The sequence below is a fragment of the Trachinotus anak genome, unplaced genomic scaffold (genome assembly GCF_046630095.1).
Source record: "Trachinotus anak isolate AG129_WGS33_773 ecotype Australia unplaced genomic scaffold, CSIRO_AGI_Tana_v1 ptg000001l, whole genome shotgun sequence".
In the NCBI taxonomy this organism is placed as follows: domain Eukaryota; kingdom Metazoa; phylum Chordata; class Actinopteri; order Carangiformes; family Carangidae; genus Trachinotus; species Trachinotus anak.
This window is the reverse complement of record NW_027273852.1, coordinates 7,066,121-7,093,169: the sequence shown is the minus strand read 5'-3', so window position 1 is coordinate 7,093,169 and position 27,049 is coordinate 7,066,121. Positions and strand designations below refer to the sequence as shown.

At 40.3% G+C, this 27,049-nt stretch overlaps 2 protein-coding genes across 3 annotated transcripts; one reads left to right on the top strand and one right to left on the bottom strand.

Annotated features, from left to right (window-relative positions):
• Positions 1–4,665: 4,665 nt before the first annotated feature.
• On the top strand, positions 4,666–17,375 carry LOC139611201 (collagen alpha-2(VI) chain-like). Of its 2 annotated transcripts, none has more exons than XM_071465671.1 (28): positions 4,666–5,061; positions 6,274–6,453; positions 7,574–8,184; positions 8,295–8,315; positions 8,453–8,518; positions 8,631–8,684; positions 8,804–8,848; positions 8,944–8,970; positions 9,065–9,091; positions 9,210–9,254; positions 9,351–9,404; positions 9,701–9,763; positions 11,859–11,921; positions 12,015–12,068; positions 12,160–12,195; positions 12,293–12,355; positions 12,952–13,014; positions 13,295–13,357; positions 13,503–13,565; positions 13,648–13,698; positions 13,778–13,876; positions 14,891–14,953; positions 15,061–15,096; positions 15,184–15,229; positions 15,340–15,492; positions 15,871–16,326; positions 16,416–16,454; positions 16,536–17,375. In XM_071465671.1, exons 2-28 carry the CDS (start codon positions 6,288–6,290, stop codon positions 17,135–17,137), a joined length of 3,129 nt encoding a protein of 1,042 aa, XP_071321772.1. In that variant the 5' UTR covers positions 4,666–5,061; positions 6,274–6,287; the 3' UTR covers positions 17,138–17,375. The 2 variants fall into 2 exon arrangements, with proteins under 2 accessions (XP_071321772.1, XP_071321860.1); XM_071465759.1 differs by having other exon boundaries at positions 4,783–5,061; positions 6,274–6,444.
• xrcc5 (X-ray repair complementing defective repair in Chinese hamster cells 5) lies at positions 17,318–26,713 on the bottom strand. Its single transcript, XM_071465886.1, has 21 exons — positions 26,562–26,713; positions 26,086–26,199; positions 25,797–25,980; positions 24,759–24,807; positions 24,537–24,659; positions 24,037–24,216; positions 23,777–23,891; positions 23,261–23,399; positions 23,048–23,160; positions 22,892–22,954; positions 22,661–22,798; positions 22,489–22,576; positions 21,416–21,546; positions 21,020–21,216; positions 19,283–19,379; positions 19,081–19,150; positions 18,834–18,943; positions 18,470–18,566; positions 18,198–18,265; positions 18,011–18,085; positions 17,318–17,819 (listed from the first exon to the last, which is right to left on the bottom strand). The coding sequence occupies exons 1-21, from the start codon at positions 26,574–26,576 to the stop codon at positions 17,805–17,807; spliced, it is 2,181 nt and encodes a 726-aa protein (XP_071321987.1). The 5' UTR covers positions 26,577–26,713; the 3' UTR covers positions 17,318–17,804.
• Between the last annotated feature and the right edge of the window lie 336 nt (positions 26,714–27,049).

Below are 27,049 nucleotides of genomic sequence, written 5' to 3'. Positions count from 1 at the left end.
GTCTCTAGCAGTTTGAATATTTATTTTCGCTCTGTTTCACATGTTCAGTTCATGCATAGGAAACATACTGCATGTTCTCAATCACTTCCTGTACATGTTGCTGGAGTAGGGAGCATGAGGTTGAACAGTATTTTTGATGCAAGGTTATGTTCTCAGAACAATGCAACTCCTACAGGGTGGGTTTTGGTGCTATTTCTCTTCATTTTTAAAATTTCTCAGGTTTAATTTAGTCACTGGATAACCTCAACACTATACTCCCATCAGAAATAATTATATTTTTAGTATAAAATGAGTCAGTGTTTAAACCAAAGCAGCAACTGCTGAGCCAGATTTTGCAATTTTTAGCTTGAAGGAATCATGACAAAAACAAAGCCTTTCATAAAACTCATGAATATGATTTTCTCTCCAATTTTAAAGCTTTTAATATTTCTAACATTTCTGCTAAAGCAAATAATTGAGGCACTTTCCAAAGCACGGATGTGTGAAATTCATGTGAACCGGTGATTTCAGAAGGGCTGTCTCTCTCCTGCTTGGTGCTCAGTGTAATAAAACCATTGTACACACTGCTTTCATCTGCAGAAAATTGACCCAAAAAGGATTTTTGCAGACTATATAGAACGCTGAACCTTTGAAACTGAGTGAATTGCATACAGTTAATGTGCTTTTCTAGCAGGTCATCTGAAGTCTGAATAACACGAGCAGAACACACCGCATTCACTCCCTGCAACTCCTGCGACCCCTGAAAATGAAAAGGAGCAATTTGAAGAGCTCCTCTTTTTTGTTGAACTGAGATGAAATGAGGTCCTATAGGTACAGGTATTATAGAGAAGCTATCAGCATTGACGGTCAGTCACAATGCTGGGAGAAATTGCAGTAGAGGCAGCCTTAGCACTGATGGTCAGATTCTTCTTTCTTTTGAATGCAGAGACATGCACCCATACTTTCTCTCATGTTAAGGGTCAGATGCTGCTGAAGCCCGATCCTACTTTCATTGGTAAATCAACACAGAAAAAACAGCCATGTTAGCAATTTAGAGATTCCAGTTTAACTGATCTACAACACACACACAGATACACACACATGAAAACAGAGTGAGATTTATACCCTGGACCTTCTTGCTGCGAGGTGACAGGACTAACTGAGCCACCACCATGCCTCTATGTAAGGACTTTATTCTGTAAAGTCTGTAAAACTCAGATAATGACCTTATCTGGGAATTTTAATTATGTATAAATACACTTTTACAGGTGGAACCAGTTGAAAAGATGACAGGCATTCTGTGCTTCACTTATCAAAAACCACAAGTAATATAAATTAATCTCATTGATATGTTTTGGCAGCTTGTGTTCTCCCCCTGGTGGCTCTTTCATGTACTGCTCTGGGCGACACTGAGCATACCCTCTGTACATGGGCAGCAATTTAAAAGTCTGAAACCAGGCAGCTCCCTGTGTTCACTTTCAACAGTTGTTTTAATGCAGTTACATCTGTAAGTAGGTGTTTCATGTCGGTCACAAGGTTATTTCCTCACGACATACGACAGTTGCACAGATGAAACCTCTCACCAGTCGGCAGGGGAATGACTGGACAGTTCAGAGGACTGCCAGCTGTAATGGAATTTGTCTGTGTGAAACCATGATAATACCCAGTATATGAAATCACTAGAGCTGGAAAGTAACTCAGTAGATTATGCAAGCACTTTCCCTTTATCGTTTGAAGGCACTTCTACTTTTCTTTTATTTATATTTTATTTAATCTACCAAACAGTGTATAAAGTAGTTCCACCTCCACCAGCTGCAACGTAACCTAAATATTATAATATAACACTGAAAAGAGGCAAATCTGCATAATGAGCATTTTTCTTTCTCAGATCCTTTGGTACATTTCTGTGCTAATACTTAAGTATTTCTGCTTATAGCCACTATATTGTATGAAGTATATGATAATCCTCTACAGTGGTGCTATCCAGTATCAAACTTATTCAAGCAGAATAATTTTGAGAATGCAGTTCTTGTAATAGAGTATGTTTACACTGTGGTTTGGTTTTGATTTATTGACAATATTCTATTATAAAAATCCAGAGACAGAGAGTTTATCGGGGGTAGAACGATGAAGTCCTGGACTTATTTCCATTGTTGTCCCTATTGCTGCTGTTGATGCTATTTCTTGTGTAGCACTGTTTATTTCATGATCTATAACATATATGAGCTCTCTTAGTATTTAACAATGGACTGGACGTTATCATATATGCTAGTCATGATATCTGTTATCAGCATATATTTCGAAACACTTAACAGTTTCATAAATGACCTAAGCTGGTAAACTTGCTCCTCACAGCTCCTCTACCTGTGAGTGTTCATCTGAATGCAGCAGACGTTTAAAAAGACGTTGCCCAGGGGAAAGACTCTCACATTGCCTGCCTCTCTCTTAATCGCTCACTTGCTCATTCAGCATCTCTTCAGAAATGCACCCCCACCCCTCATGCACTAACACACACACACACACACACACATACACACACTTGGGTGCTCTATAAACAGCAGCAGCGCTCTGTGAGCAGGCCAATGGATGTATCACTGCATTTCTTTAATTGAGCCCCTGATGAGGGACTTCCTGCGCTTGCTGCCTTTGAACGTCAATAAACAGCGAGCCGCATACACTAATGCAGTCCTGCTGATAGTCACACAGTGTCATACTAAAAGGCATCTCTCAAACTATAGTACATTTAGTACTATAGTTGTGCCCCCATAGGGCACAGGCCTCCACATTGCCTCCACATTGCCTCCACATTGCCGCCTGTTGAACATGACTGCCTTGTTGTATTTGAATTGTGAATGACTGGGAGCAGTTCAAAACACTGTAGCTTTACAGTATCTAAACAATTTAATTGGGTAAAACCTGGCTCAGGTATGCCATTATATCCTCTCCGGATTTGATGGGGTTCTAGCCATTAATCCTGCTTGCAGAAAAATGTCTGTTTTCACACCTTGTTTATGTTTGTCAGCATATTTTTCAGATCTTTTTGTCGATCGTTTTGACGGTGGAGAGTGTTCCCTGCACTTGAGGATGAAAGGATTAGATTTAGTGGTGATGGAGAGCTGGTGTTTCCAAGTGTGGGTAGCTGCATCCAAAAAGTAATGTGCACGATCAAAGGACTCGATAACCAAGAAATGGTTTATGTGAGGGTCAGGTCTTCTCATCTATTCTCTTCTATCCTTACACGCCCTTGTCAGCAGCCCTGCAGCTACCCCTCTTCTGGTTTCCACTGTATAGATCTTTCTGCCTTAATTGTATAAATAGCTGAGAAAAAACTTGAAATGTTTTTTTTCTTTTCTTAATGCCTTGCCAGCATAGACAGCATGAGCATGCAACTTTTACAGGAGGTAGTGATTACACAAATTATGATTGTAAACCTCTTTAGCAAACTATTGTGCGACTAAAAGGAATTGATCCTTACAGTAACAAGCTGCACTGCAGTGTGAAAACATAGCAGCTTCATCTTAATGGTGAGAGACCTTGATCAGCGCTGTCTGTGAGTGCCTCTCACAGTGTTTTCACCAAAACACATCTGCACGTGCTTATAAATGCTAAAGTTAAATGAAGCATAAATCCCAGTCATCAGGTCCACTGAGTGACCTCACCCCAGCTACTGCAGAGAGGACACATCTCTGCCCTTGAGTCATTAAAAAATGAATAAAATCATAGAGGCATGAAAAGACAGACAGGTCATCTGTAATAATCTACAGAGTCTGAGAGCAAGGGCGTCCTTCAAGAGACAATGAAAAATTGATTGTCTATGGGAACTAAGATCGTGCTGCAGCATCTATAGCACCATCAGATGCAGACGGCCTGCATGTGCTTTTTTCCCTGCAAATACTCAGATTTAGTGAGACAGAAGGTCAAATCAAATTGAATTAAATTTGAGTTAGGAATGAGTTACATGTTGAAAAGAGCTGGTATTTTATGCAAAGCTACCCCATAGAGTTTTTTTTACCACTTGTAGTAGTACAGAGCAGTGTCTTTGAGACTGTGCCCCGTTCTGTTCTCATGCACAAGCACACAGGTGAGGAGATACACAGCCCCGCCAATGGTTCACCCATTAATCCGGCAAAGAACACATCATTGCAGTTGTTTAACGAGCAAGGAAATGCTTTTAACATGTGTGTTAGACCTCAAAGATACACACATAGCATCCGGGTGAGGACAATGAATGTAAACTGACACTTTGTTTACAAGACGATCCTGTAAGAGAAAATTCAACTGTAAGTAAAATCCCTGCATTCAACAGCTTTGTGAGTAAAGTACAGAAGCAGCAACAGCAAAATGTACCTAAAGTGTCAAAAGCACAAGTGCTCATAATAAAGGAAAATGAACTCCTTTCATCCACTGTTGAGGTTAATCACTGGTGTTTTGTTTTAAATGACTAAATTGATAGCCTATATCTATTACCAAGTTGTTGCAGACTCATTTTCTGGTAATCGACTAATGGACCAATCGAGTAATGGCCTCAAAGTATAAATTCTGGAGAGTTGCAGCAGCTAAATTCCTACATGGCATCTCTCTTGCTGTATAGTCTTGAAACATAAACAGAGAGTGAGTGCATGCAGCCCTCTCCATGTAAGGATGTGGAGCTGCTGTGTTTGTAAAGCTGCTGTTTGGACAGAAATCAGCCTGAGACACTGTGACATTTATTCTGTCAGATCCGCCAGATGAATAGACTGTTATATTTATTTAAAGCCACTTTATTCTCCAGAATTCTTCTTCGTGGTTTTTTTTTTTTTTTTGGAGACTGTGCTCTCCTTCTTCTTGAGTCCAGCTGTTGTTTCACCCAGCGGACCCCCGGCTGAACATCAAGACCCCCCCCCCCCCCCCCCCCCCCCCCCCGCGTCATTTCAGAATAAAAGCCCCTCCCGCTCCGCGCTGAGCCCGACCGAGCCCGCTGATACGGGGAGCGCTGTGATTGAGATGATTATCTGTTGTTTACAGTCTCTGGAAATTGCTTGAATTTCCTGACAAGCCTCAGAGTCGGAGCTTGGATTTCACCTTCCCAGTCCTGTTGTCGCGGTGAGTACACTTTATTTGAACTTTTCTAAAAGTTTAGTTTGGTGTAGCCCCATGTGTGTGATTCTCAGCCCTAATGATCAAATCCTCAGTCGTTGACTTTAAAGCTGTAGTGAGTGGTTTTGTTTTTTTTTTTGTTTTTTTTGGAAGACAAATAACAGTCCTGTGGTATGAAGAGGGAGATTATTCAGAGCACCTACCGTGTAAAAAGGCCAGGCCAGTGCGGGTTAATGTGGACCCATGCTGGAAGACAGCATGAAACCTATTAGCACCAAAAATATAAGAAGTACTCATCATCCAGAATGGCCATGTTTAGAGCGTTATGTTATTATATAATGTTGGACCATAACTATTGATGCATTGTCCATAACCAGTGTACTGTATATGTTGTGGCTGGTTGAGATGGGGCTAAACTGGACTATGTTAAATTCTGTAGGGTAGTTAAATCAGTAACAATGCATCATTTTTGTGAGACGAGCTCATATTTTGGATGTAAAGCCTGTTATCTGTTAAATCAATATAGTAGAGTGGAGTTATTTCTCTGTGAAATGCAGTGTGTAAAGTAACACAAGATGGAAATACTCAAGTAAAGTACCTCAAAAAAAGAAGTACTGAAGTACACAACTTAAGTAAATGTGTGCAGTTGCAGTTCGCCACTGTTTCCTTGGTGTTTTGATGTTGTTGACAGGAAATAGTTTGGGATGTCCCGCTGTGGATTGAGGTCTGACTAAACCAACAGTTTAAGATCTGTTTAATTTGTTGATTGTGGTTTAAGGGACTTCTGCATTTCCAGTTTAAGTCTTCCACTTCTATACAGCACAAACCGCTGTCTTATAAGCTCCCACCAAACTCAATTCTTCTGGGAGGTTATTTCCTTAAACGAAATCTCATCCATGTCCTCTTTGGTCTTCCTTGGGTGTTGGGGTTCTTGACATGAACTAGTTTGGAAACCCTCGTCTCTGGATTTCAGCCTCACTAAACAGGTGGGATGCAACAACAAAAATTTTCATTTGAGCCGCAACTCCAATATTTTTCCACACAGTGTGGTTATTCACTGACATTGTTTAAAACAACGATAAACATTCCTGAGCTCTGTGGAGACGCCTTCTGTGAAGACTCACTCGTCTGACAGCTATTTCCTGCATTTAAAAGGAGCTCTGGAGTTAAAAGTAAGCCTTCAACAACTGTCCACTCCTCTCTGTTCTTATTTTTTAGAGGTTGCCAGAAAAATGAGGATGATTTCAAGGTTCATTTTTCTGTGCATGCTCCAAGCTGCAGTCCCTCAAGGGCTGACCCCTCATGGACCCAGGCCAATACCTGGGCGAGGTGACAGTCCAGGACCAACTCCACCTCCACTTCCACCTGAGCCCACACCAAGACCTAAAGGTTGTGAGAGTGAGTTCCACTGTTGTACTTTTCAGCTTAATAAAATATGATTATATTGTTATAAGACTTGAGGTTTTTGTGTACTCAGTGGTGGGAGAAGCAGCAGTAGAAGTATTCAGATCCTCTACTTAAGTAAATTTACCATTGTCACACTATGAAATACTCCATTACAAGTCTGGTATTCAAAATACTACTTAAGTAAAAGTACAGCGGTATTGGCAACAAAATGAAGTTCAAAAGTACTCATTGAAGTACTCCCTGTTAGTGCTACGTTATCATATTATCTTATTTTGATCGCTGTATACATTTTGGTTGTTAAATCTAAATGCATCATAATGTATCAACTGATGAAAATATTAATCTGAAAAATAGTTGTCAGCTAAAGCTTTGAAAAAAATTTAGTTAAGTAAAAAGTACAGTATTTCCCTATGAAATATATTGAAAATGAAGTAAACTAACTTAAGTAAAGTAAAAGTACCTCAAAGCCATACTTAAGTACTAGTGGTGGAAAAGGTATTTAGATCCTCTACTAAGTACAAACACTACACAGTAAACATACTCCATTACTACTAAAAGTCTTGGATTGAAAAGAATGTAAGTATAATCTGGAAAATGTACTTAAACTTAATGCAGAGAAAGGTCTGCTTAGATTATTACAACTCGTGCATTAAGGTGTAAGCATTTTTTTGTAGTAGGTTGAGGTGGAGCTCATATTTAACTACTTAATATTGAGCTGTGACATCTTCACAGTACTTATTTTGTCCAACCAACAGTCCACAGCTAAGCAGTAGCTACAGCGTCATAACTGAAACGCTGGGCAAAAAATTTGCTAATTCATGTTACGTCGATCAGTTAATAAACTTGTAGATAATATTGGGTGGTTTAATTTATAACAAAGTATTTTATAAGGTCTTTGATGTTTTCCTCTGAAATGTAGTGGTGGAGAAGTATTAAGTGGCATGAAAAGAATATACTCAAGTAAAGTACAAATACCTCAAATTTACACCTAAGTACAGCTGTTGAGTAAATGTGCTTACTTACATTCCACCACTGCATTGGTTATCTGTGTCAAAGGCAACGAACTGTGCAGCAGAGGTGCTTACACTTAAGTCACTCCTCTCTCCTGCAGACAGGATAATTGAATGTCCCATCAAGTTGTTTTTCACCATCGACACCTCAGAGACCATCGCTTTACAGGAGTCCCCGCCAGGTATCCTGGTGGAAAACATCAAAGAGTTCACCAAGATCTTTGCCCAGAGGCTGGCTGACGAGGAGTACAAGGGCCAGATCCAGATCACCTGGTCCGTAGGAGGCCTGCATTTCTCCCAGAGGCAGATAGTCTTTAGCCAGTTAACGTCCAAGGAGAACTTCATCAGGAACCTCGGTGGGATCAAATACCTGGGCAAAGGCACCTATATCGACTGCGCCCTGAAAAACATGACCCACCAACTTACCCAGCACTTCTCAGGGCCGAGGGAAGTTCTCTTCTCCGTGGTCATCACTGATGGCCACGTGACAGGAAATCCATGTGGGGGGATCAAGACGATGGCTGAGAGGGCCAGGGAGAAAGGGATCCAGATTTTCTCTGTGGCAGCGTCCAGAAGCATCGATGAATTAGGGATGGCAGAGATCGCCAACTCCCCCCTGGAACTTTACCGTGACGACTACATAGCTGTGGACATTGTTGACGGGCGACCAAAGATAAAGACTGATTCCATCGATCGTATCATAAAAGCCATGGTGAGCTGATCTATTTTTCTCTTCTTGCCTTGAACACTTATGTTTTGATTCAGATGTAATTACAGTATAACCATCAGGGACTTTCACTTACTGCTGTCTTTTCTTTGCAGAAATATCAAGCGTATACACAGGTAAGAACGAGTATGTGTATGTATTATGCTATTAACAAGACTAGTGTTTAAAAAAGGACACCAAATCTCTCTGGTTCCCTTTGTTTTCTTATATTACCACATTTAATATTGTTATATTTTCCTCCCTGATCTTGTAGTGTTATGAACATAAATGCTTTGAGACTCCTGGGATTCCTGGACGAAGAGGGCCTCGAGGTCCAAAAGTGAGTAATGAATAACAAAATCAATACAAGTGAATAAAAAATGAGGTGTGTATATTTCTGCTTGCAGCAAATATTGTTTTGTTAAAATGTAAATATTTCTTCTTATTTATAGGGTACAAAAGGAGACAGAGGTCATGTTGGGCCAAAAGGTGAAAAGGGTAGACAGGTAGGTAGAAATTATGTCTAGAGGAATTTAATAATCTATAAATCATTATTACATTTGAAATTCTATTTAAAACGACTGTATCATTATTTTAATGCCGACTATAATTTACCATATTTCAGGGTGATCCTGGGATTGAAGGTCCAATCGGACGGCCTGGTCCAAAGGTTTGCTCAGGCTGATAATTTTTTGTGCCATGTAGTTATCTAAGGTGCCATTTTTTAAAAATCTTAATAACATGTCATTCTGTGCCTTTTTAAAGGGAGAGGTTGGTTTTAAAGGTGACAAGGTGAGAGCTAAATCTTTATATTCCTGCTTTTCTGTTCATCTGTCATATTGAGATAAGTTTTATTTGGATTAATGCGTCTGTTTTACTTTATCAGGGTGAAATCGGAGCCAGCGGAGCAAAGGTAAATAATGTTTTTAACGTTATGTGTCCATACACATTTTCTTCTTATATCCTACCACACCCAACACTGTTGCCAGCTGTAGTTCATTTTCTGTCTTCACTGATGTCCAAACTCTCAGGGTGTGGCAGGACTACCTGGCAGGAATGGAACTGATGGCCAAAAGGTGAGTCTCATACGATTAAGAAAAATATACAGTCAACCATGACTCTTATACTTTCAGTATATTGATATGATATTATTGTGTCTCTGACATCTTCAGGGTAAAATTGGCCGAATTGGAGCTCCGGGTTGCAAAGGTGATCCAGGTGACAAAGTGAGTTCACTAATTATACAAATTTATTTTTCACATGTTAATGTCAAGGCCCTAGTCTTCACTGTCTTCACTGTATATTTTGATTAAGGTGAGAAAGTTTATCTTCGGTAAGATTATTAACAGGTCCAATTCTATTCGAATCATCTTATTTAATCATGTTAATTAAAAGATGTATGTGGCTTGTACAGATATGCGGTATAGATAATGGATGGCTGGTTAATTTTTCAATCCATCAGCCACAGAGCTGTTTACTGGTTTACTAGACTACTTAATAATTTTGTTCTTGTCTCTCAAAGGGACCTGGTGGTTACATTGGAGAAGTTGGTGGCACTGGGCCACCTGGTGACAAAGGAGAAAAGGTCTGTATTAAATCAAAACTAGGATCTTGAGTTGGCACGCTGCTGATGGTAATGTTGGAGGTTTGTCAGTCCAAAGTGAAATATTTGAAGTAACAGGATGGATTCACATGAAATTCAGTGCAGACAGTCGGAGGGCTTTAGTTTTCCCAATGCATCCAAATCATAACCGGACAGTGCTGCAACTAGAAAAGGCAAAGTATTTGCAGGAAAATTTGTGTTTGTTTAAACTTAACACGTCATGTTCATTTTAACCAAAAAAGTAGCATATCACAGAACCTTGAAGACCCATCATTCATTTCCAGAGTAATGTCGCTTGGCTGTTAGAGCAGCTGCTAGAGCAGCTGAGTAACATGATATGCACAGAAGAACTGTTTTTCTGAGGAAAGAAAGCATGGTTCGAGACCTCTGAAGTGCAGTCCATCTCTAGTATTTTCAGCAATTTCAAAAAGTCTAGTGTTGTGCACATTAAATTCTGTTTTCATGGCTGGAAAGGAACCAAGCAATCAAACCTTTTTAAAGCAAATGAGGAAATCATCTCCATGAGTCAGAGCCAGAAAAATGGCAATAAATGTGGATACTGAAGCAGCTATACAAGGTATTATAAGGTGACTTACAGAAGTAGCAATTCTTCAATCAGCACGAAAATGTTAACTGCTCATATGTGTCTGCATCAACCAAAAATGATATTGATGAGGCAGATTTGGTACTCACTGATTTGTTAGGGCAAAATACAACTACTCCCAAACAGAAATCACCTAACACAAACACCATGTCAGACTGAAAAAGAAAATAAAAACAAAATGAGAATTCAGTCTGATTATCAAGCTTAATCAAACAAGGAACCTTTTTTTGTTGTGAGGCAACAGTGCAGTCAGACGAGCCAAACACCACACACTTGTGTGATTTGGTGTGGCGTGAACACACAACACTGAAAATAATTTGTTGTAAAAGTTTAAATCTTTTAAGTTAAAAAGGGGGAAAAGTGAAAGATTCAGTTTCAGTGACAGTGAATAAGTGGTCTCCCCAATACTTTAGGGTAAGAACGCCACATCTGTTAACGCCTGTTCAGATCTTTAGACTTTGAGAGAAAGTGGACTTGTGGGAACATTTGGTGTATGAACATTAAAACTATAGGACTGAGAGCAGAATAATTTTTCACTTTTTTAAAAGACAGCTTCTCACTCAAGTGATAACATTGCCCTCTCTAGTTTTCTCATAGACAAAGACTGGAGCAAAAAGTCTCAAATGTCACAAAGTACGAACAAAGTTTTCTACATGTTAGTGAGATTAAGTGAGATTACCATGTTAATGTAAACATTACCTTAACTGCTGAATTTATGTATTCATAAACAGGAAAACTCTATTTCAACTTGGTGTGTTAGCTTAAGTTATCTTAAGAGTTAATATTGGAGTTTATTAGGATTTATACTTTGAGCAAAAATGGCTTTTGGGCTATTTACCCACTTACTGGTTGACCAGAGCTCTTGTCACTGAGTTCTCATATCTCAGACCTGGAGTTACATACAGGGGGCTGAATGCTTTTTCCCACTCAGCTGCTCATGATTACAACCTGGATAGTGTTACATGAATGTAGCCAAAGCAGCGGAGGTTTTGAAATACTTATCTTAGATGAACAGAGTCAAGTGTGACACGCTGAGCCTGAGGTGTTTTAAAATGGCCACAGCATAGCAGACAAACCATGGATGTATTATAGATGTGTTGCTTCAAAATAGTACCCTCTTCATGTCAGTCAAAGTTTCTCATCCAGGGTTTTTTGGGCTTTCAGATTCGTGGCCTACATCCACTTGTGAATTGAATCCTGGCTGAATGCCATACATAGAATAACACAAAGTGTATATTTTGATATGACAGATCCTGGCTTTTTAGTGAATATTTAACCTAATGGTTCAAATTCAGTTTCTTTCTTTTCTTTTGAAGAGTTCCTTTTGATGTTTGATTTTTTTTTTTGTCCATAAATGGCAAAGATACAAGAATAGCAAAGATGTCTCTCCATCCATTGGCGCTGTAGATTTTTAGACATGTTAAATGTATATTAGCCAATGTCTTAAGTAATGTATTTTTGTTTGTTGCTTAGGGTGACCATGGCCTCCCTGGGAAGTCGGGCCCCCCTGGTCCTCAGGGTGAAAGAGGATCAAAGGTAACCTTGAGATTAAACACAACTGAAAACACCACCCAGAAATGAAGGTTTTTCTTGACTTAAAAAACACTGGACTGATTTTTTGTTCTTTAGGGTGAAAGAGGAAATCCTGGAAACCCAGGGCTACCAGGAGAAAGGGGAATTCCGGTACAGACAACATTATTTTCTTCATTATAATTATTTCTGTTCTATTGTAATTTGTTGTTACAAAGCTGATTCTGAAATAAAACTCTCGCAGGGACCAAAAGGCTTACCCGGACCAAAAGGAGAGGGGGTATGTCACTTTTATTTTACGAAATAAAAGTTGTTTTTTTTTCTTCTTGTGAGAATTTATCATAGTTTATCAATAATTTTTTAATACATGTTAACAGGGAAGGAGAGGAGACCCTGGGGGAAAGGGAGCACCAGGATCTGATGGGTCAAAAGGAGAGAAAGTAAGTTCAGCACTCAGAGAAAGCTACATATATATATATATATATATATATATATACTTTGATTCATGTAATCTGTTTGTAATTGTTGCATTTTCAGTTTTGTTTTCGGAGCAGGTTTTTTGCATTGGGGGGAGTTTCCTTTTTAAAAACCCTGGCAAATTTGCAGATGCAATACTACGCATATTTTTCATCTAAGCTATGACTCAACTTACTGTAATTGTCATTTGAAAAAGCAAATGGTGGAGAACATGAGGGAAAGGGAGCCAGTGCTGGTGATCTGAAAGCCAAACAACAACTTATTTTGAAACTCGGACAAATTGCAGTGGATTCTGTTGACTTGAGCAGAGATTTCAACAGGATAATGAGTCCCATGAGTTTCAAACCTCCAGGCAGCGTTTTATTCTTCCAGAGAAAGCTCATAAACATGAACATGCCCAGGATAATTTGCCTCTGTGTTGCTATAGGACATCTGCTGATCAGATTCTCCAGAAAATTGTTCTGAAATAGCTTTAATGCAGTTCCTGTTGTGTTTTTCTATACACTGGTTGATGACTAATGGTGTGGTGCAAATTCCGACACATCCATTTATTTTCCAGGGAGAACGTGGGCCACAGGGAGGCAGAGGTCGGCCCGGGGAAGACGGACTCAAGGGCGCAAAGGTGAGGGGATTGTGCTGTGGGTGGATTTTGGCAGAGTGATGATTAAGCAGCTTCTTAAGAACTCAGCAAGTATTCTGAGACCTCCAATACTGGAGGTCTGGGTCTGGGTCTCCTGCCAAAATAGCCAGAGTCTGTTATTATAAACACATTTTCCTAGGAAATTGTTTTACAGAAAATGTGTCCAGTATTGTGCAAAAAATCATGAGCATCAGTACTGTGTGTGGGCTGCAGTGAATGTGATGCCCGGTGATCTTATTTTCTGTTACCATTTCCTTTCCAGGGAGACCAAGGACTCCCGGGACCAAGGGGTCAGCCAGGAGAACCAGGCAGCCCTGGAGCAAATGTATGTTGTTCATCATACATCATAATCATTAACACCAACTGTTTATTGTTGGAGGTTGTTTTGAGGTGATTCTTAATATAATATCTGGGTGCACTAAACTGTAGACTGTACAGCTTTCATTGAATGTGATCCTCTGTGGTTCCAGGGCACCAGGGGAAATCCAGGAGATCCTGGACCAAGGGGAGACTCTGGACCCCCTGGACCAAAGGTTGGCATAGAGTTGAACTTTTCTGATCATCAAGTTCATTAAAGAAATCGCAACATTTGATGATCATTTTTTTCCTATGTAGGGAGACAAAGGAAGACAAGGATTCAGCTATCCTGGATCGAGAGGACCCACTGTATGGTTCTCTGTTTACCTCATCAAATTTTTGCACGCCTTAAATGTTTTTATTTGAGTCTAAAATAATTCTGCTCCAGGGAGAGAGGGGTGATCCAGGCAGGAGAGGATCCAGGGGGGGCAGAGGTGACTGTGGTGCCAAAGGAGAGCCAGGAGACAAAGGATTACCAGGAGAACCTGTAAGATCAATGAATACAACAGGAATACCTCTAGACATGCAACCCTTAAAACTGTATGCTGTGCTCAGCCTCAAAGGTTTTAAATGGCAGACTTTCCCAAATTATGAAAAACATAATCACTTACCAGTAAAGGTATCTACCCACGCAGATAGCCTTCATTTTACTGCTCAAGTTTTGAGATACTGATTCTGCCTGAAATTACTGAAAAACCACTATGTAATTTTAAAGCTCAAAAGCAACATGTCTTTCCAAAAACAATGACCCGGGCAGTCAGGATGATGCACAGACCTCACTGAGATCAATTTTCATTGGGACCCTTTCCTCAGTAGACAGGAGTGTGGATTTTCCTGAGTGATAGGGTCATTGTTTCTGGACAGAGTAATTCCTGTTGAATTTTTAGACACTTTGTCCACCACAAATGAAGTTTTATTCACCTATTATGTTTTGATTGAGGCACAAATTGTAGGGGGCAGTATCTAAAAACGTCTTTTTAGATTAAAACTGACAATATCTGCTTGGCTAGACACCAATAAAAGGTTAAATAGAAAAAATTTATATTTGTGATCACTTTTCCTTATGAAGCGAGTGAGAAAACATTATGTTTCATTTTAGATGAAGAATTAACCTGTGAATTTGCTGCTTTCATGTTTGGACATATCACAAACAATGGCACCACAACAGTCCCAAGAATTCATGTGACGCACCAGCTGGACTGGTGGCATATGTATGTAAACCATCGTCAGCACTTAACTGGTTCATTCCACTGTTCAAGATGTGGTGGCTCTAGCCCCTGGGATTGTTAGTTCTTTGGAAGCATTTCATAAAACACACAATTAAAGAAATTAAAAACATGGTTTGGTATGTTCTGCTTTAGTCTTCTGGAGAATTAGCAACATTTACAAAGAACTGGGCTTAACCAGGGTCAGGCATCAACTCCAGAGCACAGCTTCTAAAGAAATTCAGCACTGCGCCGGAAATAAGTTATTGTGAAGTGAAAAAATGTTTTCTTTTTAGGGGGAGCCAGGCCAGTCAGGTGAGCCAGGAGAAAGAGGACCCAGAGGAGAACCTGGAACTGATGTAAGCAACAGAGGAATCAATTAAATGATGACTTGACCATGCAAGAAAATCTGAGATCCAATTACATTGCTCTGTGTGTGTGTGTGTGCGTGTGTGCGTGTGTGTAGGGTGGCCCTGGACCAGCAGGCGATCCTGGCCTGACTGTGAGTAAACCTTACAGTTTTGTTAATACTACATTATCTATATTTCTTTGGTTGTATTACATCTAATCTACATACCTGTCACTGCAGGACTGTGATGTAATGACTTACATGAGGGAGACCTGTGGTTGTTGTGGTAAGCAAATATCAACACCATCATACAGACATGTAGCGTGAGTGCCGAGTTAATACTTTGGTGTCAGTATATTTCAGTGTGCTGAGAAATGCTTGTGTCTTTTGTCTCAGACTGTGAGAAGCGCTGTGGAGCTCTGGACATTGTATTTGTAATTGATAGCTCTGAGAGTGTTGGGCTGACAAACTTCACCCTGGAGAAGAACTTTGTTATCAACACCATCAACAGGCTGGGCTCTATGGCCAACGACCCTGCGTCACCAACCGGTACAGTCGAACTAAAACACAGCACAGATGTCCCTGTAAAGCCTTTTGCAGAAATAGTTTCAAGTGACAAGAGGTAGAGTTTGCCCCAAGAGATTAAGCATTTCCAAAGACTGAATCACTTAATCCACTGCTGTATATACAGTTACAGCCAAAAATATTTGGAAAGGCCCCAGTACTCTTAACAACACTGACTGCACAATAACAACAAAGTACAGATTGTCAGCCATCCAAAGAGTTACCAGTTAATATTTATACTTAACTCTATAAAATTCACATTCAAACTGATGTGAACACAATTCACAATTCATCTGTATCTGAACGTTTCGACAAACGCTGTTTTTTCTTCTTTGTACTTCCTGACATGTCTTTCTCCTCTAGGCACAAGAGTTGGAGTTGTACAGTTCAGTCACAACGGGACTTTTGAGGCTATTCGTCTCGATGACCCCAACATAAACTCCATGTCTGCCTTTAAAACGGCAGTGAAGAAGCTACAGTGGATCGCTGGGGGCACATTCACACCATCGGCTCTCAAATTTGCTTATGATACCCTCATCAGGGACAGCAAGAGATCCCGAGCCAAAGTATCGGTGGTGGTGATCACAGATGGCCGCTTTGACCCGCGCGATGACGAGGATCTGCTCAAGTACCTTTGTGACGATGACAATGTGGTGGTGAATGCCATTGGGGTAGGTGATATGTTTAAAAAGGAACAAGATGATGAGATCTTGGGGTCTATAGCATGCGGCAAGAAGGAACGTGTCACTGAGATGAAAAATTACATTGACTTGGTGGCTGAGGACTTCATAGAAACGATGGAGACTGTGCTCTGTCCAGGTAAGCCTGTACCAACACACTCAGCACAATGTCAAAGCTGGTCCATCTGACCATTTGTCTAACCTATATCCATGTGATTTCCCTTCCAGAGCCAGTTATTGTGTGCCCTGATCTCCCCTGTAAAACCGGTAGGTGTTAGTTGTGGCTAGAACCTATGTTCAGTGTTTAAATGGAGTGCAGCTCAGCGAGTGATTTTTCTTTCCTTGTAGAACCTGATGTAGCTCCATGTGTCGAGAGGCCAGTGGATTTGGTATTCCTACTAGATGGCTCAGAGCGCCTCGGGACGGAGAACTTCCGGCACGTCCGTGAATTTGTGTTGAAGGTGGCAGACAGACTGGGACTGGCCCGAAGCAGGACTGATCGCATGCGAGCCCGATTAGCACTAGTAGAGTTCGGCAAGGAGAACGAGTACAATATAGCCTTCCCTCTCACACATGACTCTGCTGTCATTAATGACGGCATAGCACGCTTAAGTTACCTGGATACTTCCTCAAGCGTGGGGCCTGCCATCATTCATGCCATCGACAACATCTTGGGTAAAGGAAATGCTCGCCACACAAGACGCCACGCAGAGGTTTCATTTGTTTTCATCACAGACGGCATCACTGACAACAGAAACCTGGAGGAGGCCGTTAGTGCGATGCGTGGAGCACAGGTCGTCTCCACAGTGATAGCCACTGGAAATGACGTTGACCAAGAAGTCCTAGCGAAGCTGGCTATGGGTGACCAGGACGCAATCTTTAAAGGAACAGACATCTCTGATCTGTCTCGGTCCAGTTTGTTTGACCGTTTCATTCAGTGGGTATGTTGAAGAGAGACCCTGCTTATGTGGGCCCGAATATCATGCTGGTGCTACTGCTGTTTATCTAGCATTTTAAACATGAGATACTGGTTTACTATGATTCTACTATGCACTGTACAATTTTCAAATGTCACGGCAACTGTATTCATCCTCAGTATTTTGTTATACAAATACATAGTACAAGTTGAGCAGTCTTCAACTATTAAGCTTTACTGATCAAAGATAATAAAACTTGCAGTTTGTTGGACGCTGAAATGCTGTTTCCTGTAAAGTCCCAAATGCTACTAGTGCACATGAATCTTGACATTTAAATTCACTGTATCCACCATTAATTTGCATTAGAATTATAACAAAACATAAAATGTTCCATAATTTTGAGATAAGACATTTTTAGACAAAACACACCCAAAGACCTCAACAGTTTTGGTAAATGATAAACACAATAGTAGTCTTCTAAAACAGTACGGGTGTAAATAACAGTTTAGTTAAACCCTGTTCTGTGCAGTGTTGCATGCAATTACTAACATCACCAGTTACAAAGTATACCAGGGGTCTCCAAAATGGGAGGCAGAACAATGGACGGCTAAATTGGTTTGGTCTGGTCTGGTTGGGCTGAATGATAGCATTCTTCTCTTTTCTTGCATGTCCACTTAAGACACTCCCACTGCCTCCCTTCTTACATCATGTCCAGCTGCACAGGAAGAGGAAGAAAGAAAGACTGGAGCTTTGAGGTCTCAATAGCCCAGACGCATTATCAGAAACACACTGAGACATATCTTGCAAATATACAGGAAATTGTTTTGACATGACTTTGAGGCACATCAGTTAAACATTTAAAACCTGAAAAGGCCTGTCACAGAAGACATTCACACCAATACTTACCAAGTCATCAACATCTCCTGTATCTTCCACTGGTGGTGGAGCCGCCTCTTCTTTCTTCTCCTCAGGAACCAGAAACTGAGGACAAATAGGCTTTAGTCAGTAATACGGACGGTCTCAAGATCACCTTAATTTAAAATATAACTATAACTCGTTTCTCTACAAAAATGGGAAACATCCTTCAAGTCACCTGATTAGCTTCATTTTTGGACACGGTGCTTCCGTCAACCTCGTCCTTGCTGATCAAAGTTATGGCATCTGTCGAACAGTAATAATTAAGCCCACAAACACTGAAGACTTGTGATTCAGGCTGCGTGGCATATTTAAGCATCAGTCAGCTCCCATTTTTGTGTTATTTACTCATTTTGTGCTCACAAAACTATGCAAAAAATGTCATCTCATCCCAAGGGAGGAATGATTTGAGAGAAACTCTGCAGCCTCAAGTAAAGAGGCTTATCATACCTTGAACAAGCAGGTCCCAGAAGACCTCTAGCCCTCTGTTTGGGATGCTCCTTTTCAGGGACTGGAGATAGCTATTGTACAGATCAGCATTTCCCACCTGAATTGCAACAGACATGAAACACTCAAAATCCATTTTGATGTCTCCTAAAAGCTCAAATCTATATGCAGACACATAAGCACACTCTCGCAAGAATTGGCCTCAGTTCAAGTCACAAGAAATGAAACAGACTCACTGTAATCTCCTCAAGTTGACTCAATCTCCATGCGCTCTGATATTTTAAGATTATCTCATACAAACTCTTGTAACACAAATCCCCACATCATCATGCACTTCCCAAATGGCAGGTGGTGAATGTTTATTTACCTTAACGGACTGCTCTCTAAAAGCCTGGATACAGGTGATGCTTTTCATGTAGTACTGTGTGTTCTTGTTGCTAAGCAACTGCTCTATCCTGTGAGTCAGCTGCTGACAGGCTGGGAAGGACACAGGGGTCACCACAACCAAACAAAGAGATAAACGCAATTACAAGGAATGAACATGAGTCTTGACTAGAAAGATTTTTTTATCAGTCCAGCCGCCGGGGGAAAAAGACAGAAAAACTGGACCTCACCCTCTCCGAAGGGAAGACTCTTCTGCTTGATCACAGTGCGGAAGTTTCGGGCTGGATCCACACTTCCCACCTGGTTAAGTATTTAATATTAGTCAGGGCTGAAGTGAAATGGAAATTTTCAAGTATGCCTGCTCAAACAAGCCGTGAAATACTTTATTTGAAATAGGTGATTATTGGTGGTTAGCTCTCCCCTGATTCTCACCGAAGTAACAGGGCCTTCAGCAATGTCAGCCAGGTTATACTCCTCCTCCTCCTCCTCTTCATCTCCTTTTACCTTCTTGGCATCCGACTCCTCAGAGCTGTAAATCACAAAAGGGTCTGTTATAATACTGAAAATAGTTTTGGTAACTATTATTTATGTAATCAGTAAAACCTCAGACACACACATTCAGTGCTGCAATAACAGAGACAACTAGAGACCATTTTTTGGTGGGATCACACCAGCTGTGATTCATCAATATGTTGATAGTCTGACTCATGAGTACTTAGTTGTTATTACAATATTATTACATGAGTACTATGGGTGAGACCACACCCATATTCATTATGATCTCAATCCTTAGGGACTGCATCTTGCACGGCTGTGATGCTATCACATTAACAGAATCTGTACTCAAAAGATGGTGGTTCCAGCTACAGAAAGAGCCTACAGGCGCCATATTACACAAACTTCCTAACTTGCAGATTATATCTTAACAGCTCAGTCACTGTAGCAACACTGGACCAACAAATACTGGCCATTCTTGATAGAGATGTCTTTTGAAGATTTATTTTCTCTCCCTCTCTCCTGTCAGATGACGACATCAGATAACACTGTGAAAACTCTCTCTCTCCATAGTTTTAAAGTCTCTTAAGTGTCCATATAAGCGGGCCTAACCACATTAACACAACAAAAATCAAATTACACAAAAATATGGGAAACACACCACATTGTCAAAGGTACATAAACAAAACCATACACAAACAAATCAAAGACAATAACAGTGTGTGTCACATCCAGAACAACATCACCCTGGAGCTGCACATCCCTCCTCTGCATCCATGGTGATTCTGACCCGCTGCTCTGACCCAGAGCTAAGGGTCATACCCTTTGCTAAACTCTGGTCATGTGACTTGTAACTTCCCAAAACAAAACAAAGCCTTACGTGAAGATAATGTCTATCATCAATTTACCATGAAACCATATGAACCATATAAAATAAACATCTAAATGAAACACGGTAATAAGGGTTAAAAGCTATTCCAGATGAATAGTTTCTAAGTCAGTTCCTATCCTAACTTAAGGTAGGGAGAGTGTATTACACAAGCTCTTCACTTCTCAAAATCTTAAATAAACTCTCCTAATTTAAGGATAACTGTTAAGCTGTCCTAACTTTCATTTTCCCACCAGGTACTTAACTTGTTCAATCCATATCACTGTTTTTTTTTTATTGCTTTTACACAACCAAGAAAATTTTCATCGAGAGACTTATGGCAGACCCAAACAATGTGTTACGGTTTGATGACAAAAACGCTTGTTAGTTTAAACAGGCTACCACAGCAGATCACAAAAATGCCTCAGTGAGATGAGATGAGAAAAGTAGCAACCATTGCAAGGTAAAAGATATTAAAGTCGATGACCGATTTTGGATTGAGTATTTAGGATTTTCTAACTTGAGATAAAATAGGATGAAGTTAAGATAGGACAGGATTCCTAAAGTTAGGACTTACTTAATACCAAACTGGGAAAATCCTATCTTATACGCTTCCTATCTCAACTTAAGACTTAAGATAGGAACCTTCTATAATACGACCCCAAATTTGAGGAAATTCCCTCATGGCAATTTTGAGATATTACATGCACAAGACAATACCAGCCACGCTGTCACGGCTGATAAACATGACGAACAGCCTTGCCTTATACATTTAAAGACCCACCACCATACTGAATCAAACTTACTTTTTGCCAAAAATCTGGGCACTTGTCTTCAGCTTCTTTTTCTTCTCCACTTCTGTGAGAGGAAACTTCCTCTTCATCTCCTCTAGTGGAGCTTGGCAACGTTCATTGATGACCTCAGGGCGCTCAAGAGCAGCCTTCAGCCACGGCTCCATGGGGGGAAGAGGGGTACCGGGGCTCACTGCTCGATGATGCAGACACTGAAAGCCAGGTCGGGTAAAGAAGGTGAGACAGATGGTGACTGAGAGAGAAGCAATTCTGGTTTGGTATCAAGAGCCTCTAGCTGATGAAGCTCTATTCAGGCAGATGAAAGCTTTTTCCATCTGTCTCACTTTTGCCATCTGCCCAAACTCAGAATAGCAGTGCTGTATATCTGAAATACAAACTTTACTGCAGTACCTGGAAGTGTCTCTGGAAGGCAGGGTTTGGAATGTGGTGGACTTTGAACATGTCCTTTTGTTCTCCATTCTCATCGTCCCCAACCAACATCATGGAGTCAATGAGAGAGTCCACAGCAGCCAGCTGCTTGTCTGAAGAAATTCACAACAGCCCATTCAAGTCTATTCAACCTTTGGTCACTGAAGTCTTCTGACTTATGTATCTCTTAACACATATATAAAGTCAGTGATGCACACCATAAAAAAGCCCAGCAAATAAAATGATCAATTTATAAAATGTTATTATACTCTTTTTAGATTAAACTACCCCACAGCATATGAAGTTGTTAGAATTAGCTCCACCTTGATCACATTAAAATGTTGCTAATATAAACTCAGTGTAAGTCAGTGAATCAGTACTAGTTAAACACTATGAAGTACTATTGTGTAAGATAAATATAACACTCTGAATGAAGCCATTTTACATTTTAGTACTTTAACTTTTGATACTTAAAAGTACACTTTCCTGCCAAGACTTCTGTACTTTTACGTAAGATTTTGAATGTAGGGCTTTTATTTGTAATGGAGTTTTTTTTTTCTTTTGACAGCAATATTGGTACTTTTACTTCACTAAAATATCTCAACAACTTCTTCCACCAGTACCAGTCAGTATCGGTCATACAGTTCTGAATCTGTGCCAGACGTAGATGTAACAGCAGTTGCGTGTTGACATGTAAACATGCAGACGTGTGCCATCTACAGGCAGCAAAAGTGGTGGTGTAGTGTTAAAACTGCAGCAGCTTTTACTTTCTGTGCCTGTAGGAGGCAACATGGACAAGTTTACATCAGCAGGCCTTAGCAGGAGAATTGGTCTGGCAATGAACAGATCCCTGTTGCAGAGAATCTGCTGGCTGTTAATCATGTAAGTTTGTGAGTGAATTACAGGGTCCTTCCATGAGCTGCATATCTTAACGTGTGAGGAGGAACCAGAGACTGTACCACACAAGTGAAATTTCTGAAAAGTGCTTCATCAAGTGTTACTTTGAAGCAACAAGAGTTAATACTTTGAATGAACATGACATGCGGAAACAGTACCTGATGGAGTTAACTTTTTGTTTTCAAGAGAAGGAAATGTGAACTGTCTGAGGTCTTCTGTGAAGGGCAGCTGGACGTACATCAGACACTAGGGAAGACGAGGGATGGACTGTTACCTCTGTGCTATTTGACACGAGAGAATAAACTTGAAACCAGCATGTTTAGGACTCACCTCGTAGTCCTGCTTGATATAAGGGAAAGCTGCTCCTACTTGAGGGTTGCTGCGTCTGTCATAGGCATAACGCACAATGGCCAGCATTTTGAGTTCATCCAGTGCCCGGATGAGGGCCGACAGTGCCACTCCTGCATGCTGCTCAGACACAGCGTAACAGACACAAGCAGGTCAGTATCAATATATGTCTATGCCATCAAAAGCAGTGTATCCGGTTCACTCTATTCTCACCTCATCATCCTTGGGAGGAAAGATCTTGATGACCTGATTTCCCATGAAGTGATGACGATGTACCTGTGAGCAGACAATAAAAAGAAACGCAAATTTGGTTTACTGAATGCCTTTCAGATCTCACACTCGATCACACTGTCATAAAAAGTACAATACCATGCTCTGTTTAGTAAAGCCCAGAACAGCAAAGCATTTCCCATCGTGCTTGTATTTCATCTGCTCTTGGTCAACTTTGGAGAAGGGAACAATGTCACTTCCATAACGAAAACCTGTGAGCGAGAAGGAGGTGAACTTAAGTGATGATTGAATTCAGTGTGTGATTTCACTGGGTGCTGAGGAGTAAACACTGATTTCAAACAACTTCCTCACCTTGAATGGTATCATCCTTTTGCACCTCTGTCTCATTGTCATCATCCAGACAGTAGACAGTCTCTCTCTTCAAGTCTTCTTTGAGGGATGTTTGAGCATCAACTGTGATCCACGTCTTCTTCAGCTTCTCTTCTGTCACCTGTTGGACATGATGGTTAGTATTTGTGGAAGAGGAAAAACTTCTGGTTTGCCTAGCAACGGTATGAGACTATTATTGATGATCTATTTTCTGTGCAGGTGAAGGTGAACTCTGAAACTCCTTCCCTAAATTAATATTAAAACTAAAACTATGAACCAGACTTCAAAACTACACTGTTATGATTATGTTTACATACAAATTATGCCAAACAAACTGAAACACATCAAACTTGGAGCAGGAAGTGTCCAAGTGTGTGAGTACTGGTTGGTTTCTGGGCCTCTTGGCTCATTATAATTAAGCTGATGAGAACTGAGCATTCAATAAAGCTATGTAATAAGTATGTAGTTGACATTCAGCTAGTGCACTTCGCGACTTACAGCTTTGTACCCAACAATGCGTATGGACAGAGAGCTGCCAATCGTCAGCTGACAGGGCCAGGCCATGGGTCTCCTCTCAATACGCTTGAACATGCACAGCTGCTCGATTGCATTTCTACAGCAGGAGTGAAGCACACGTAAAGACATCATACAATAAGAGCATTAACACATTTTTAACGTAGAAATCCAAAGACTAACAAGAAAAAAAGTTAAAGTAAGGCATGAAAATAATTATCTAGTTTTAATAACAACCTTCCAACCTGAATGTATAAATTTCATCCAGACCATCCTCCTCATCCAGACTTAGCGCAACGTGTTTCACCATGTCCAGGCCATTCTTCTGTTCCCTGGACAGACCTTTTCCTGTCCCTGAGTGACTGGGGTCTCTTCTGTCCGTATCCCCTCCACCCTCGTCATCATCCTCCACAGGGAACGGCAAACTGGCAACGTAAAGGTTCATAGTCAAAACCAGAGTAAAGAAAACTAATTGCAAAAGGAATCATAAAAGTGATCTAATGTCAGGAAACTATGCAAAGTGACTGATAAGTGTACAATAAGTGTTAGGTGAATCAAGACAAAGGTGCCTGTGTTTGAAGTTATGCAGAAATACATAAAATAATGTGTATCCCATTTTAAAACAAGTGAATCAAATATTGTCAAAGTGTCAGATATCAGCAGAATGAACTATCATTTTTTTGCTGTATCACATATATCAATAAATATTTTGAAATTATACATTGTTAATATGTTTGAGTCTTACAAGAACTGCAAGGTAATGCCAGCTTGTTTAAGGTTGGTAATAATTACATCCAGCTGGTCTGAGCTGGACTGGGTGTTGAGGTCAGTCAGGAGGACAATGTTGAGGCGATCGTACTTCTTCCCACTGAAAAGAAAGCCCAAACACAGTTTCGGTCACGCCACCGAAAACCAGTAATTCATTCAGCACAGTGAAGCTAGATATGAGATACAGGCAGCCTCTTACTTGGTTTCTGTCTTAAGCAGATCCATGCAGACAACAACAGCATCCAGCCCTGTTGAACAGAAGTTAGGGAGCTAACGTTTTCTCACTGATCATCCGGGAACATGAGGCGCTGTGTGAAACCTGTTAGCCCTTGCACTGAGCTTATAGTTATTTCATGGTAAAAACTCTGAATTTGGGATCTAAAGCAAACTTTTTTCTGGAGTCAAATGCTTATACATTGTTTTATGTGGTAACCGTTGTAAATGCAAAGTCCACTTTATCTTAAGTTCTATTTGCTGAGGAAGTCCATGGAATAGTTAGAAAAGTGGACTCATCATTTAAATTCTCAAGTTGTTTTTGTGGTAAATATTGAGAAGACAATAAAGCCCACACACACTGTTCCCTCTACCCACACCAGTATTTTATAATACTGTGTCTATACAGACATCTACTCAAGCCTATTTGGCTATGTGCAGCTCATTGGGGCATTTAAATGGAGCAGAGCAATCAGTAAAGTTATTAAGTTAGTACAAATGCCTGCAGTGAAAAGGTTCACTGAGGGGCTTTGTGTAAGCCTTGTATTATTACAATTGGTGTGAAAGGAAGAAAAAGAAAATTTCCTGGAAGTTATGAAGTGAACAGTATCTATAAAAGCTTCTGTCATAATACATGTGAATTTATATCACAATATCACTCGTTATTGTGATGTAATACATTTCCTGGAAAAACAAATGAGAAATTGTTAATTGATAAAAAAAATAATCCAACAGGAATGTCTGTTTTCTGTTTGACCCAGAAAATTAAATACCTCACAAAACAAGATCACATTGGTGTGAAATTGCAATATAACAATAAACACCTTAAGTTGAGTCTGATAAAAGTCATCTCATAACACCAATCAATGTTACCTGAGAATGAAAACTGTTATTTGTATTCACCTGTTACTAATTCTTCCACTGCAACACAAAAAGTCAGTTAGATGTAAATTTCAAACCTATGTGACTTAAAAATAAAAAGATTTTTTTTTTAAAGTATCAAACACATCAAGCAAAAGGATACAGTCGACCTGCTGACTCTCTGGGTGGATCTGACTCTCAATTTCCTCCAGTAGCTCGAAATCAGGCATCATGAGGTGGCGGTGGATGGTGATGTTCTGATACTGGCCATCCTGGGCCAGGGGGTTTTTGGTGGAATCTGTGCCAAACAGAACTAAAGCCAGTTCATCCTTAGTCTCAGCAAAAACCTGTCAGAAGACAAAAAGACATGTCCAGTGTGCATAAAAGATGACAGAGACCTCTCATGACAGTAGTTTTGATTTGTTCCCTGTTTAATAAATGTGTAAACGTACCTGACGTTGGACAAACTTCTGGATGACTTTTTTGGCGAGTTCAAAGGGAGGCTCTTCACCCGGGGCAGAGTTGGACATGGAGAACCCCACATCCATGCACAGCACCAGGGCAGACTGCACAGAACAAACACCACAATCACACAGTTTAGGTTTTTAATTCAAGGCGACTTGTTTGGTTCAGCACATTCGTGGTAACGCAGACAAGGAGATGTTTTAATTTCTCATAGGTGTCACTTTAAGGCCATTTGTTCCCATGTTGTCACAGCTGCTACAGACTGAGTTTGTATACATTCAACACAACACAACCATCCGTTTCAACATGTCTCAACATGTCGCTGCGCTTCAGCGAAAGACTCCTAACGTCTGCAAACCACCGACTCAACAAACCAACAAACGTTACCGAACACTAAGGCTGTTTATTGTGATAAGTTCTTCAATTTCATTAAAAAAAATAAAAATAAAACACAGTAACTTACTTTAGCCCCTGCCATCTTCTTCTTTCCCTCCTCCCAGAAATATGTGCCCCTCTGTTATGGCTCCGGAGAGAAACAGTGAACGGTCCGGGTGAGAATTGTTCCGCAGTCGTCTGAGCGAGTTTCACACGGATCTACGGGATCGGCTAAATTAGAATATACCTGCTCACCAAAACCACGGATGTGTAAGTGGACCTGTATGCAGCTGTGATAATGATAATGTTATTCGCGGTGTTCTGGGGCTCATGAGATGCCATAATAAGATATAGGTCAAACGCCCCCCAGCGTTTCATATGGCACCGTGCACAGAGTGAAATTATACATGGTGCAAATCAACTGTCAGTGCATTTCTGGGCTGTAGTCAGCATTTCAGAAATATTGAGGTCAAATAAAAAATACGGATGAATAAATAAATGAAACGACATAAAAAACCTAATAACATACATATCATAAAATTGTTTAATTAATTAGATTTTTTTTTAAATTTATTA